Source organism: Hemitrygon akajei, chromosome 3, assembly GCF_048418815.1.
Source record: "Hemitrygon akajei chromosome 3, sHemAka1.3, whole genome shotgun sequence".
NCBI classification, from domain to species: Eukaryota; Metazoa; Chordata; class Chondrichthyes; order Myliobatiformes; family Dasyatidae; genus Hemitrygon; species Hemitrygon akajei.
Genome location: NC_133126.1, coordinates 152,143,776 through 152,157,952, shown reverse-complemented (window position 1 = coordinate 152,157,952; position 14,177 = coordinate 152,143,776). Strand labels below are relative to the sequence as shown.

The 14,177-nt window shown below is 44.1% G+C and overlaps 2 protein-coding genes across 4 annotated transcripts in view; one reads left to right on the top strand and one right to left on the bottom strand.

Annotated features, from left to right (window-relative positions):
* Positions 1 to 14,177, bottom strand: part of slc33a1 (solute carrier family 33 member 1) — a 50,312-nt gene that overhangs the window by 27,350 nt on the left and 8,785 nt on the right. The window contains exons 1-2 of one of the 3 annotated variants that reach the window (XM_073041063.1): positions 7,335 to 7,478; positions 3,066 to 3,857 (exon numbers count right to left, since the gene is read on the bottom strand). In XM_073041063.1, the coding sequence (XP_072897164.1) occupies positions 3,066 to 3,857; positions 7,335 to 7,449 (907 nt within the window). In that variant the 5' untranslated portion in view covers positions 7,450 to 7,478. The other 2 variants (XM_073041064.1, XM_073041065.1) reach the window with 2 other exon arrangements.
* gmps (guanine monophosphate synthase) overlaps positions 7,480 to 14,177 on the top strand; it is a 48,116-nt gene continuing 41,418 nt past the window's right edge. Inside the window, exon 1 of the mRNA XM_073041062.1 lies at positions 7,480 to 7,708. Coding sequence (XP_072897163.1) covers positions 7,700 to 7,708 — 9 coding nt within the window. The 5' untranslated portion in view covers positions 7,480 to 7,699. The remainder of the gene's footprint in view (positions 7,709 to 14,177) is intronic.

Below are 14,177 nucleotides of genomic sequence, written 5' to 3'. Positions count from 1 at the left end.
ACAGAATACAAGGTGTTATTCCTCCAACCTGAGCGCTGCCTCAACCCAGCAGTACAGGCAGCCATGGACTCGCATGTCAGATTGGGAATGGGAAGTAGGATTGAAATGGGTGGCCATCTTATCTCCTTACTTGCCCATCAACTCCCTCTGGTGCTTCTCCACATTCCCTTTCCTCTATGGTCTTCTGACCTCCCCCACCAGGTTTCCCCTTCTCTTTCACCAATCAACTTTCCAGCTCCTTACTTCAACCCCCCTCCCCCAGTTTCACCTATCGCCCACCACCTAGTACTTCTTCCTCCCCTCTCCTCACCTTCTCACTCTGACTTCTCCTCCTCTTTCCCAGTCCTGATGAAGTGTCTCAGCTCAAAATATCAGCTATATACTCTCTTCCATGGATGCTGGCTGGCCTGCTGAGCTCCTCCAGCATTTTTGTGTGTTGCTGACCATGATTGATATTGTCTTTTAACTCTAGATGTAGTTAAGGTCTAGAATTTAGGTTCCCAGCTAAATTCCAGTAACGATCTGGGGTATCAGGCCTATGAGTAGTAAAAAGCATTCACTTCCATCACTTAAGCTGAGGTTGTACGTAGACAGAGAAGGAAAAAGTTCACTGTTCTCTCATACCTTTAAGGTACCATGTGCTTCCCTGTTTTCCCTATTGTTTGTCTTTCATGGTTCAGTCAATTCCTTCATTGGAACATAAGAAATAGGGGAAGGAGTAGAGGCTATCTGGCCCGTCAAGCCTGCTCTCCCCTTCGATAAGATCATAGCTGATCTGGCAGTGGACTCCACTGCACTTATCTGCCTTTCCCCCATAACTCTACATTCCCCTGTTATATAAAAATATACCTAACTGTATCTTAAATTGTATTTAATTAGACAGTCTCAACTGCTTCCCTGGGCGGTGTGTTCCACAGATCCACGACTCTCTGGGAAAAGCAGTTTCTCCTAATCTCTGTGTAAATCTATTCCCTCAAATTTTGAGCTATGTCCCCTAGTTTTAGTCTCATTTACCAATGGAAACAAATTTTCTACCCCCATTTTAACTATTTCTTCCATTGTATTATGTTTCTACAAGATCCTCTTTCATTCTTCTAAATTCTAGTGAGTATAGTCCCAGGCAATTCAATGTCTCCTCATAGGTTAACACACATTTCCAGAATCAACCTCGTGAACCTCCTCTGCACTGCCTTCAAAGCCAGTATGTCCTTTCTCAAAGGAGACTAGAACTTCATGCAGTACTCTAGGTGTGGCCTCAATCATATCTAGTACAGTTGCAGTATATCATCCTTGCTCTTAAATTCAACCTCTCTAGCAATGAAGGCATTCCATTTGCTGCCTTGATAACCTGTTGCACCTGCAAGCTAACCTTTTGCAATTCATGCACAAACATTCCCAAGTCCCTCTGCACAACAGCAGACTGCAATGTTCAAAGTTCAAAATAAATTTTTCACTATTTAAGCAATCAGATCTTCTATTTTTCTTTCCAACATTGTACTGCCGCCAGATCCTTACCCACTCACTGAACCTATCTATATCTCTTCGCAAACTCTCCCCATCCTCTGCACAATTTGTTTTCCCACTCAATTTGTCATCAGCAAACTTTGATGTACAATACTTAGTCTTCTCTTCCAAATCTTTAATGTATATTGTGAACAGTCGTGGGTGCAACACCAATTCGTACAGCACTCCACTCACGATTGCCTGCCAATCAGAGAAACACCAATTTATACCAACACTCAGCTTTCTACTGGTTTTTCAATCCTCTGTCCATGCTATTACACCAACTTCTTGCATTCTTATCTTATGGATAAATCTTCCATGTGGCTCCTTATCAAACACCTAAATTAAGTAAATAATTTGATTTAATTTCCACAATATTTAACCTTAGTTATTAGTCTTTTATGATAACTTTCATTAAATGCCTTCCAGAAATCCTGATGTGTTTTCTTGTTCACTAGTTATCTTTTCAAAACATTCTATCAGATATATCAGGCATGACTTGTTCTTAGAAATCAAGTTAAGATCATGTTGACATTACTTGTCACTGATAAGATTATGTTTACAAAATTATTAAAACTTGTATAATACTACTAGAACAATTGTTGTTAACCTACTGAATATGTAATAGTAAATTAAGTTATTAATATAGTGAATCACAAGTGGACAAAGCCAGTGATTAAAGATGTGATTTTAATCAGAATCAGGGAAATGAAGCTAAGCCAGATAAGGGTGGGGTGGACTTAACTCAATTTGAATAACTTGTACTGAAAATTACATGGCTGCATGAAAAATGAAAAACCACAAATGATTTCACTCATACTCAGTGGTGGGTCGAGTATACAGTTGGTCCTGGCCCTAGAGTTGAGATGAGAGCTGAGAAGAGGAGCTCCATTGATTTGGCTATTCAAGGAGCACAGCTCGAAATTTAGTGAAGCTAAAGGTGGTGAAAATGTTTCTTCCATCAAATGAAAAACTAACATTAGTAAAGCAGGAAATTACCCGTTTCCCTTCTTTCAAACTACAACATTTCAGCAAACCAACAACTTATCATTTCTTAAAATGCTGGAGGAACTCAGCAGGCCAGGTAGCATTTAGGTCTTGGCCTGTAAAGTTGACTGTACTCTTTTCCATAGAATTCTGCCTGACCTGCTGAGTTCCTCCAGCATTTTGTGTGTGTTGCTTGGATTTCCAGCATGATCCTTTCATTTCTGTCGTAATTCTGTAATAACTGCTGCCACCTAATGTTATGCATTCAAACTGCATTCAGATTTTGTCGATAAACATGGCAGGTCTTTCAATGTCATAGAAAGACAGACCAATAATACTGTCACTGACAAGAATGAAAGATAATGCAGTAAATACTTCTGTAAAACAAATTTTGTTGAAGGCAATGATGACTTAAGTGTTTTGTGTCATTTTGAATCATAACATTACAATACTACTTTTAGTCTAAATGCCTCCAAAAGGTAAATATAACTGATAAAAGATCAATGTTACAACATTGATAATTTCATAAAATTCATAAAAAGATAATATTGAACAACAAATATTCAGCATTTTACCTGCGAGAGAAAGAATTCCAGTTGGTTGAGATTCCATGCGTATATATTTGTTGCAGAACTCTGCTGATTCCAGTGCCAAAAAGAGTACATTACCCAGAAAGTACCCTGCTGTCTGTCCAATGGAATTGCAAGTAGAAGCAAGTCCTACATTTTCTTTTGACAACATGGTTAATGCCCAGCCATCCACTGCTACGTCTTGTGTAGCAGCCAGGAATCCAAACATAAAAAAAGCAGCTGTAAGCTTAACAACATTGGGGCTAGTATGCTCATCACTTTTCAGTAACTCATCCACTTCAAATGACAGAAAAAGCATAAAACACCCCAGAAAATATTGAGTTGGCACCAGCCAAGACTTTCTCCGCCCAAAGTTTGGAAGATACATAGCATCCACTAAAGGTGCCCATAGCAGTTTCAGACTGAATGGCCAAAATACGAAGCTGTAAATAGCTTGGTCTGAATAACTAACATTTTTGCTCTGCAGTATTAGTGGGATGCTCCCAGCCACACCAAGCGGAATTCCCTGCAAGATATAGAGGAATAAGAGCAGTAAAACGCTACTGAGATCTTTTTTAAGACCATCAGAGCTGGATAATCCATTGTCGTAATCTTTCAAAAGGCCCTTTTCATCTATTTCCAAATTAGTTTCGTAGCTATGCACTTCATTTTGCATGTGCCAACCTTCAAGTGGATTTTGAACACGTTGTCTACTGCGTTCTTTGGGTATATCTGATGAAGACATGTCAGATCTAATATCAGAGCTCAGTTCTTCAATCAACCCGCCACGTTTGGAGCCTAAAAACAGTAGGACGAAAATGGGTGAAATTGAATTCATAATCTTTAAACAATAATTGGCGGTAATGAAATCAAATTTTTATTTATTTTCTTAGATCAGAACCATTTTACATTTATATGCAAAAACATTTCCAATTTGCTTTTTGAAAGAGCTACCAAAATTACTCTTTTGCATCCTGCATATGCAGCTGCGTCAGGAAAATACTTCAGTGCTCTGTACATACAAATTAATTTTTCTACAATCCAAGTAATGGCTTCATTCAAATAAAAGCAAAATTTTAGGCTTTATTCTAAAAATTTCTAAATTGAATTGCGTGGAAAGCAAAGAATTATCAAACAAAAACATTTAAAACCATATTAAACCAATCTCCATATGAATAATTTTGAGCCCTGTTAACAAGAAAAAAGATATTAAAAGATATTTATAGTCACTCAGACCTTTCAAGGAAAGAGGTGAGGGAAGTAGATATGCAAGTATATGCAACTATGCAAGATATGCCAGCTCTTTTCTCAAGTTTCTGAGTAACAAATAATCACAACTCCAATAAACGAAATTTTAAATCATAATAACACACACAAAATGCTGATGGAACACAGCAGGCCAGGCAGCATCTGTAAGCCGAAGCACTGTCGACGTTTCAGGCCGAGACCCTTCGTCAGGACTAACTGAAAGGAAAGATAGTAAGAGATTTGAAAGTAGTGGGGGGAGGGGGAAACGCAAAATGATAGGAGAAGACCGGAGGGGGTGGGATGAAGCCAAGAGCTGGAAAGGTGATTGGTGAAAGTGATACAGAGCTGGAGAAGGGGAAGAATCATGGGACGGGAGGCCTCGGGAGAAAGAAAGCGGGGGGGGGGGGGGGGGGGGAAGCACCAGAGAGAGATGGAGAACAGGCAAACAACTAAATATGTCAGGGATGGGGTAAGAAGGGGAGGAGGGGCATTAACGGAAGTTAGAGAAGTCAATGTTCATGCCATCAGGTTGGAGGTCACCCAGCTGGTATATAAGGTGTTGTTCCTCCAACCTGAGTTTGGATTCATTTTGACAATAGAGGAGGCCATGGATAGACATATCAGAATGGGAATGGGACGTGGAATTAAAATGTATGACCACTGGGAGATCCTGCTTTCTCTGGCGGACCGAGCGTAGGTGTTCAGCGAAACGGTCTCCCAGTCTGCATCGGGTCTCACCAATATATAAAAGGCCACACTGAGAGCACCGGACGCAGTGTACCACACCAGCCGACTCACAGGTGAAGTGTCGCCTCACCTGGAAGGACTGTCTGGGGCTCTGAATGGTGGTGAGGGAGGAAGTGTAAGGGCAGGTGTAGCACTTGTTCCGCTTACAAGGATAAGTGCCAGGAGGGAGATCGGTGGGTAGGGATGGGGGGGGGGGGGGGGACGAGTGGACAAGGGAGTCGCATAGGGAGCGATCCCTGCGGAAAGCAGAAAGGGGAGGGGGAGGGAAAGATGTGCTTGGTAGTGGGATCCCGTTGGAGGTGGCGGAAGTTATGGAGAATTATACGTTGGACCTGGAGGCTGGTGGGGTTGTAGGTGAGGACAAGGTGAACCCTATCTTGAGTGAGGTGGCGGGCGGATGGGGTGAGGGCAAATGTGCGGGAAATAGGAGAGATGTGTTTGAGAGCAGAGTTGATGGTGGAAGAAGGGAAGCCCCTTTGTTTAAAAAAGGAAGACATCTCCTTCGTCCTGGAATGAAAAGCCTCATCCTGGGAGCAGATGCGGCAGAGACGGAGGAATTGTGAGAAGGGGATAGCATTTTTGCAAAAGACAGGGTGGGAAGAGGAAAAGTCACAGGTAGACTGGGAGACCGTTTCGCTGAACACCTACGCTCGGTCGCCAGAGAAAGCAGGATCTCCCAGTGGCCACACATTTTAATTCCACGTCTCATTCCCGTCCAGTGTTTGTTAAATCATAATACTTAATCAAGCCATCATGAGCAAAATATTTCTATCTCCTATCCTTCCCAAGGTATCACTGATTCTACACATAGCCCTGCAGATCATGGAGCCATATGCAAGAACCTTGCACCTGCCTATTCTTCAAGCATGCTTCAATGTTGAGCTTTATATTATTCCAAGTCTGAAGTGTCTGCCCATTCAACAGAGAATAACCTGATACAGAATCATTACTGGCTGCCTTGCAATAGGTTTGTACCATTTTGCTGGAAAAGAAAATACTTCTCCAGCTGCAGGATCAGCATCTGGGGAGTTGAAGACAATGAAAGAAAAATCTAATGGCAGACTATGCCAGACAAGGTCTACAGCTGCAGAAACATGTCTGAAATCATACTGGAGAGTCAGCTAGCTGCAGTCACCTGCAAAAATTAGCACATCCTGACAGTGGAATCAATAATGGGTAAGAGCAAATCAGTTGCTTCCTCCAAGGGCATGGCAAAAATGGACCATCTAAAAATGCCCTAGGTTATTTCTTGCATTTTGCCTCATTTGAAGTATATTAAGGACAAAAGAGAAGTGAGGACCATTATAGATCAGAGGGACGATCTGCATGTGAAGGCAGAGGACATAGGTAAGATTTTAAATGGAGTCTTCTGATGTGTATTCACAGAGAAGAACATAGCTGAAGAATTCATGGAGACAACTTTCCAAAACAGGTTATCACAAAAGGTGGGGTTTTTCTACTCTTACTTCTTATATTATGTCCAACATGTTTTCCCATGGTATTTTTATGCAATTAAAAACTCAAGATATTAGCATCATATGCACTACCAGAATTATAATTATAATGCACTACCAGAATTATAATTCAGTGATTAAATTATTCTTTTGAAAGTCATACAATACCGTCATTACAAAAGTCTTTACATCACTTTAACATATGCCTATCAACTATTGCCATAGTTTCAGTAAGGTATATGTAATCAGAGCTAACACTGTAATTTAGTTTTAAGTTTCAATCATTATGTGATTAGGAAATACAGCAACCAGAATGTTATGATTAAATCGCAGAAGCGGCAATTCCCAATTCAACGTAATGCAGAAGAAATACTTTAAAGTGAGTACTTTACAGTGAACCAGCAACTAACAAAATAACCGTGACTAAGTAAAATATCATAAATCAAGACTTTGCCGACTTGTTTATAACGACCTTTAAACAGAAAAATGTTAAATCGTTCTGTTTAACGTTCCTGATTCTGTCTCGACAGTTCCATTCATGAAACATGAGAAACGCGGAAGAAACCCCCACGTGATCCGGCCAGCCCTCCAGAGATGCGGCTAGCGGGCCCCATTCAAACACAGTCCTGGTTATCCCACCACACTGAAGGACGCGTGGACTTACATACAAACAACCAGCTCTCGGTACAGGCCCAGCCGCCGGTTTCCTGGTCCAATAGCGCTCGTTCACCAATCGCGAGACCGACAAGCTTTAACCGACCGAAGGCGCAGCGGCTGCCAGCCGAGCCGCCAGGACCCCCATCGAGGGCCGCCGAGCCAGCCTTACCTGACGCGATCCTCAGTTCCTTCCGACCGGCTTGGCTGGACCCGGCGTCTCTGCCCACTGGAAGCGCAGTCACGAGTGACGTGGCGGAGTCGGATGGGTTGGCTGCCGCGCGCATCCACAGAGGCGGCACGCGCGAGCTTTTCCGCGCCGCTCTGCAGCACAGGCTTGTCCAAGTGGGATGGCGCTGCACTCTCCCGACAGTGTCCTTAATATTTCCGCCGTACATGCCATGTTGTCAACGTTACTTTTGTGCGAAGGACTTACTGAGTTTGTTTTTCTCTCTCTAGTTTCAAACAGAACAACTGCCATTGTGATGTAAATTAACGCTCCAGAGTCACTCTACCCTCCCATCTGGAAGGAATCGAATGCTCATGGTGAGTCAGCGGGTTTAGAAATGCATACTGTACGTTATACCTCCACGTCTGCAATCTCTGGATTGTTACCTGTGCCAAGTGCCAGTGAAGGTAAGAACAGGAAAGGAGTTCTTAACCTTTTTTATGCCGTGCACCCCTTTGGCAGTTCAGTGAAGCCTATGGACCCCTTCTCAGAATAAAATGAAATACATGGGATTACAAAAGTGACAAAGCCACAGGTATTGCTAATACTACTGCGGTTTGTTATCCACATTCATAATTGAAGGAAATGCTGAATTTTGTGAACCCCAAGTTAAGAACTCCTGGAGTAAGATAATTTGACAAATGTGACTTAGGAATTGGTGCAGGGGGCAGGATTCAGATTTCTGGATCATTGGGATCTCTTCAGGTGGAAGGTATGACCTGTATGAAAAGGACCTGAACCCAAAGGAAACCAACATCCTGCAGGCAGGTTTGCTGGAGCGGTTGGGGAGGGTTTAAACTAATTTTGCGGGGGGGGGGGGGGTGGTGAGAACCAGAATGATAGGACCGAGAATGGGACAGTTGATATACAGAAAAGGCAGATGATAGGGCAAAATTGCATTCAGTGGGATGAGTTGAAATGTAACATGAGGGCAAAATCAAAAAGAATGATGAATACAGGACTGAAGGTGTTATATTTGAATGCACACTGTATATGGAATAAGGTAGATGATCTTGTAGCCCAGTTAAAGATTGGCAATTATGACATTGTGGGCATTGCTGAGTCGTGGCTGAAAGATCATAGTTGGGAGCTTAACATCCAAGGATACACATTGTATCAAAAGGACAGGTATGTAAGCAGAAGGGATGGGGTGGCTCTGTTGGTAAAAAAAAAATTAAATCCTTAGAAAGAGGTGATATAGGATTGGAAGATGTAGAATCCTTATGGGTATACATAGTTAAGAAGTTTCAAGAGTAAAAAAAGACCCTGATGGAATTATATACAGGCCTCCAAATAGTAGCCAAGATGTGGGATACAAATTACAGCGAGAGAAAGAAAAAAATGTAAGTGCAATGTTACTATAGTGATGGGGTATTTCAATATGTAGGTAGATTAGGAAAATCGGCTTTGTGCTACGTCCCAAGAGGTGGATTTTGCAGAATGCCTGTGAGATGGCTTTTTAGAGCAGCTTGTGGTTGAACTCATTGGGGGAAAGGCAATTCTGGATGTGGTGTTGTGTAATGAACAAGATTTGATTAGGGAGCTTAAGGTAAAGGAACCCTTATGAGACAATGATCTTGACATGAGAGCTATCACTCTGCATTTTGAGAGGGTGAGATAAAGTTAGATGTATCAGTATCACAGTGGAGGAAAAGAAATTATTGGAGTGTATGGGATGGCCAGGGAGGGGTAGCTCCTCTGGTGAAGAGACTTGTTGTTTCCATTCCAGAGTAACTCACTCACCTTTGGTCCCCAGTGGACACTCAGTTCTCACCTGGAGCTCCAAATAACTCTTTACATGTGAAAGTAGCCACACCCCAGTACATTGCTTTGACAGGCGGGCTAAACCAGGCACGGCCTCACACCCCGTGTCCTACCATGGAAAGTCAGCTCTGGCAGACTGGTTGGATGAGAGCTCTAGTGAGATCTAATGGCCACGAGGGCAGTACTGTAACACTCCAATGAGAGCGAAGGGCATGACAAGGCACAGAAGATGTCATGGTCATTCAATGCAACCAAGGAAGACTCCAGTTTGTGACACTAGTTCGTACCACTGAACACGGACTTCTGAAGTTGAAAGAATGGAACTGCCCCAGTGCAACTTTAAAAGCTCTCCATTATAAGTTTCCTACTATGGGCGTGTCCAAGGTTGACAAATCTGTTGGAATTCTTTGAAGAAATAACTGACAGGATAGACAATGGAGAGTCATTAGTTGTTGTGTACTTGGATTGACAGAAGGCTTTTGACAAGGTGCCACACATGAGGCTGCTTAACAAGATAAGAGCCCATAGTATTACAGGAAAGTTACTGGTATGGATAGGAGATTGGTTGACATGCAAGAGGCAAAGAGTAGGAATAAATGGTTGGCTGCTATTCAAGCCTAATCGCAGGACAATTTACAATGACATCAGAGTCAGGTTTAATATCATTGGCATGTGTCATGAAATATGTAGTTTTGTAATACATAATCTTAAAAACTATAAATTACAAAGAGAAATCTATATACAGTGGATTCCAGTTCATTGGGACAAGTACATTTTGGATCAATTAAGCGGCTGCCCCAATTAGCAGAAGATTCAATGGAAATAGTTGAAAAGATATAAAAAGATAGAGAGTAACTATTTAAAGTATTTAAATGAAATACAGAACAAATTGGAACACTACCGATAGCTCTATGGTGTTATCAAATTGTGTATTAGTTCCTAATAGTTATCGACAGAGGAATTCATCCATTGTATGCAATGAACAAAATCAGTGCAGACACCTCCTGCAGACAATGGACTGCTTTTGATGATATCAAAGATTGCATCCTCCAAATATTCATTTTCATTGTAACATTCAAGATTGTCGGTATCTTCAAACTTTTCACAGATCCTAACTTGTTGAAGGAGTGAAATCATTGTATTTTCACTCCCTGCCTTTTCTTGGCATCTCCGAGCTTGACTGCTTGAAACCGCAGAGAATAAAGCAGCTCGGAATTGTCTTACTGCTTATTTCTCACCAACTATCAGTGACAAAAATCACTGTTTTGAAAAAAAACACATGCAATAGAAACTATTTTAAAACTGTTTTAAGCATGGTATAGTGTGTGCAAGTTAGAAACTGTTTGGTCACAGTCTACTGCCACAATTAGGTAGCATGGTGTCCCAAATAAACAAAGGGAATCCCAGCAATTTTCTTTATTAATTTTTGTTCCTTAAGAGTTGTCTCAAATAAGCGGCTGCCCCAGTAGCTTATCATCCAATTAACTGGAATCCACTGTATATAAACAAATAAAATTAGAAGAGCCAAAAAAAAAGAAAAAGTAGTGAGATAGCACATATGAGTGCTGAATGAGTCCATTCAGAAATCTGATGGTGTTGGGGAAGTAGTTGTTCCTAAAGTAGTAAGTGTGTTTCTTCAGGCTCCTGTTGTTGTTCGTCCTTTGGAGTTGAAGACGACCAGGACTTCTGTCAGGTGAAGGGTTTGAGACTGTGGGTCCGGAGGTCACTGGTGAGGCCAATCCGGGCCCTGAAAGCTCGCCCACATGTGGGACACGAGGGTAGGTGCTGCAGTGGAAGTGGAGGTAGTTCGAGTCTTGCGCGGCGCGTTTCCTCTGAGCCTCTGTGGTGTGTCTGATTTCTGCTGCATACGCTCCTTTAGTGGTCCTGCTCCACCAGGTTGGGTAGTCCAGAGCAAGCGATTCCCAGCTACTGAGATTGATGTTGAGGTCTTTGAGGGACACTTTGAGGCAGTCTTTGAAACGTTTCTTCTGCCCTCCAACTGAGCGCTTGCCCTGGCTCAGCTCTCCATTCAGCAGCTGTTTTGGTAGTCGACTGCCAGACATCCTGATGCCATGGCCAGCCCATCTGGCTTGGGCTTTCTGTAGGAGGGTGTAGATGCTGTGGGTGCTAGCCCGCTCCAGGACCTCCGTGTCTGGGACTTTGTCCTGCCATTGTACGTGGAGAAGTCTGCGGAGGCAGCTCAAGTGGAAGTGGTTGAGCTGTTTAGCGTGTCTGCTGTAGACAGTCCAGGTCTCACTGGCATAGAGGAGGGTGGTGAGAACCACTGCTCGGTAGACCTTCAGCTTGGTGGTAAGGCTGAGTCCTCTCTGCTCCCATACATTCTCACAGAGTCTCCCAAAGGCGGCACTGGCTTTGGCAATTCTGTTGCTGCTCTCTGCATCTATGTTCACCGCTCGTGATAGAGTACTGCCCAGATAAGTAAAGCTGTCGACTTCCAGTAGCTTCTGCTCCTTTACTGTAATGTGTGGTTCCTGGTAGGGCTTTCCAGGTGCAGGCTGGTACATAACTTCGGTCTTTTTGGTGCTGATTGTAAGTCCAAAGTTGTCACAGGCTCGTGAGAGGCAGTCCATTTCTCGCTGCATCTTCTGCTCTGTGCTGGCGTTGAGGGCATAATCATCAGCAAATAAGAGGTCTCTGACGACGGTCTCCTTTACCTTTGTAACAGCCTGTAGACGCCGGAGGTTGAATAGCCCACCGCCAGTCCTGTATCTGACGTGTATACCATCCTGACAATCGTGGAAGGCATCATTCAGCATAGCAGATAAGACCATGCTAAAGAGTGTAGGGCGAGAATGCATCCTTGATTCACACCATTCATCACTGGGAAGGCTTCTGACTCGTCACCATCATGCCATCTTGGAACTGCCGAACAATCGTGGAAATGTCGACAGTTCCACGCCCTGCACGGAAGCCACACTGGCTTTCTGGAAGGAGACCTTGCTCAAGGTGTTGGAGAAGGCGATTAAGCAGGACGTGAGCCAAGATCTTCCCAGCTATGGAAAGGAGGGAGATGCCTCGGTGATTGTCACAAGACTGGAGGTTGCCTTTCCTCTTGTAGATGTGGACTATAATGGCATCTTTCCTTCGTTCCACATAGACTGGAAGAGCTCAGTCAGCTTCTGCATCATGAATGGGCCTCCTGCTTTGTAGACTTCAACAGGGATTGCATCTGATCCTGGTGCTTTGCTACAAAGTTGCCTGATGGCTTTTCTGACTTCTTCTGTGGGGTGGTTGTCAAGGTCCAGGTTGATCTCCACCTGAGGTAGGTGAGCAATGGCCTCATCATTGATTTCGGCAGGGCGGTTGAGAACCTTGTTGAAGTGTTCAGCCCATCTCTCCAAAATCTGCTTTTTCTCTGTCAGCAGCCGAGTCCCATCTGCACTGAGGAGGGGGGAGGAGCCAGAGGACTGAGGTCCATACATAGCCTTCAAAGCATCGTAGAAACGCTTGGTGTCGTGACTGTCTGCGTAGCCCTGGATCTCATCAGCGTTATTGCTGAACCAGACATCCTGCATCTCACGGAGTTTCTTCTGTACTTTCTGTCTTGCACTGGCGAAGGCATCTATCTTTGCTTGTGATGTGGGATCGTTCTGGTGCACTCTGAACAGTTGGTGTTTCTCTGACAACAGTGCCTGTATCTCCTCGTCGTTCTCATCGAACCAGTCTTGATGTCTACGGATTGCTGGTCCGAGGTGTTCGAGAGCAGTAGAGTAGACTGCATCTCTGAAAGCCGTCCACTGCTCTTCAATGCTGGTGTGGTCATCCTGGGGTGTGTCAAGCAGCCTGCTATCTAGGTCTTCACGAAATTCTTCTGCAACTACACTGCTCTTCAGCTTGGAGACATTGAGCCTCTGCAGTCTTCTGACCTTGGGGTCTTCTCACAAGCAGGATGCGAAGTTTAAACTTGGATACTATGAGTTGATGATCCGTCCAGCAGTCAGCACCACACATGGCCTTTGTCACTCTCACGTCTTGCCAGGCCCTCTTTCTGGTGATGACATAGTCAATCAGATGCCAGTGCCTGGAGCGTAGATGCATCCAAGATGTCTTGTTACGGGTAGGGAGGCAGAATAGGGTGTTGGTGATGACAAGGTCATGCGTAGCGCATGTTTTGAGGAGCAGCAGGCCATTGCTGTTACACTTGCCAATACGATGTCTTCCAAGAATCCCTTCCCAAGTCTGGTAATCTGTCCCCACTCTGGTGTTAAAGTCCCCGAGGACAATAAGCTTCTCTGACTGTGGGACTGCTGCTATGAGGGCATCAAGTTCTTCATAGAACTTTGATGTCACCTGGGTTGGTCATTGTTGGGGCATATGCGCTGATCAGCGTTGTACTCCTCTCATTGCCAAGTGGGAGCCGAAGCGTCATCAGGCGATCGTTGATGCCCTCTGGAAGCTTGGCAAGTTTACGAGCGAGGTGGGATCGGATGGCAAATCCAATGCCAGCCTCTTGTTGTTCAGTGCTGCTGCGACCACTCCAGAAGAATGTGTACCCACCACCACGTTCTGTAAGCTGGCCCTTGTCTGCTAGGCGTGTTTCGCTGAGTGCTGCAATGTCCACGTTATAGTGGGCTAGTTCTTTGGCGACCAGTGCTGTTCTTCTTTCTGGTCTGACAGCCTTGGTGATGTCAAGAAGAGTTCGCACGTTCCACGTGCTAAGGTTGAGCACCTTCACTTTCGTTTTCTTTGTAGTTCGACTGCTGAGTGGGATCTCCGCCAGCCGTGGTGTGCTGGCCAGGGTAAGATGAAGCACCTTTTCTAGCCCCTTCCTCCATGGAGGTGAGCAGAACGATTCCTAAAGAGGACTGCTTAGGCACCCAGGGGGCTGCTGAGCTCCACTGCTGCTTCATTCCAGCGGAGAATGACCCAATGCCCTGGGCCACCTGTGTGCAGGTTTGTGACTACAGCTTCCAGTGTATCCACACCTGCTGCTTCACCATTCGCCCATTGCCACAGGACTTGAAGTTTTTTAGCGGAATGGGTTTGGAGTCGTGACTTGCG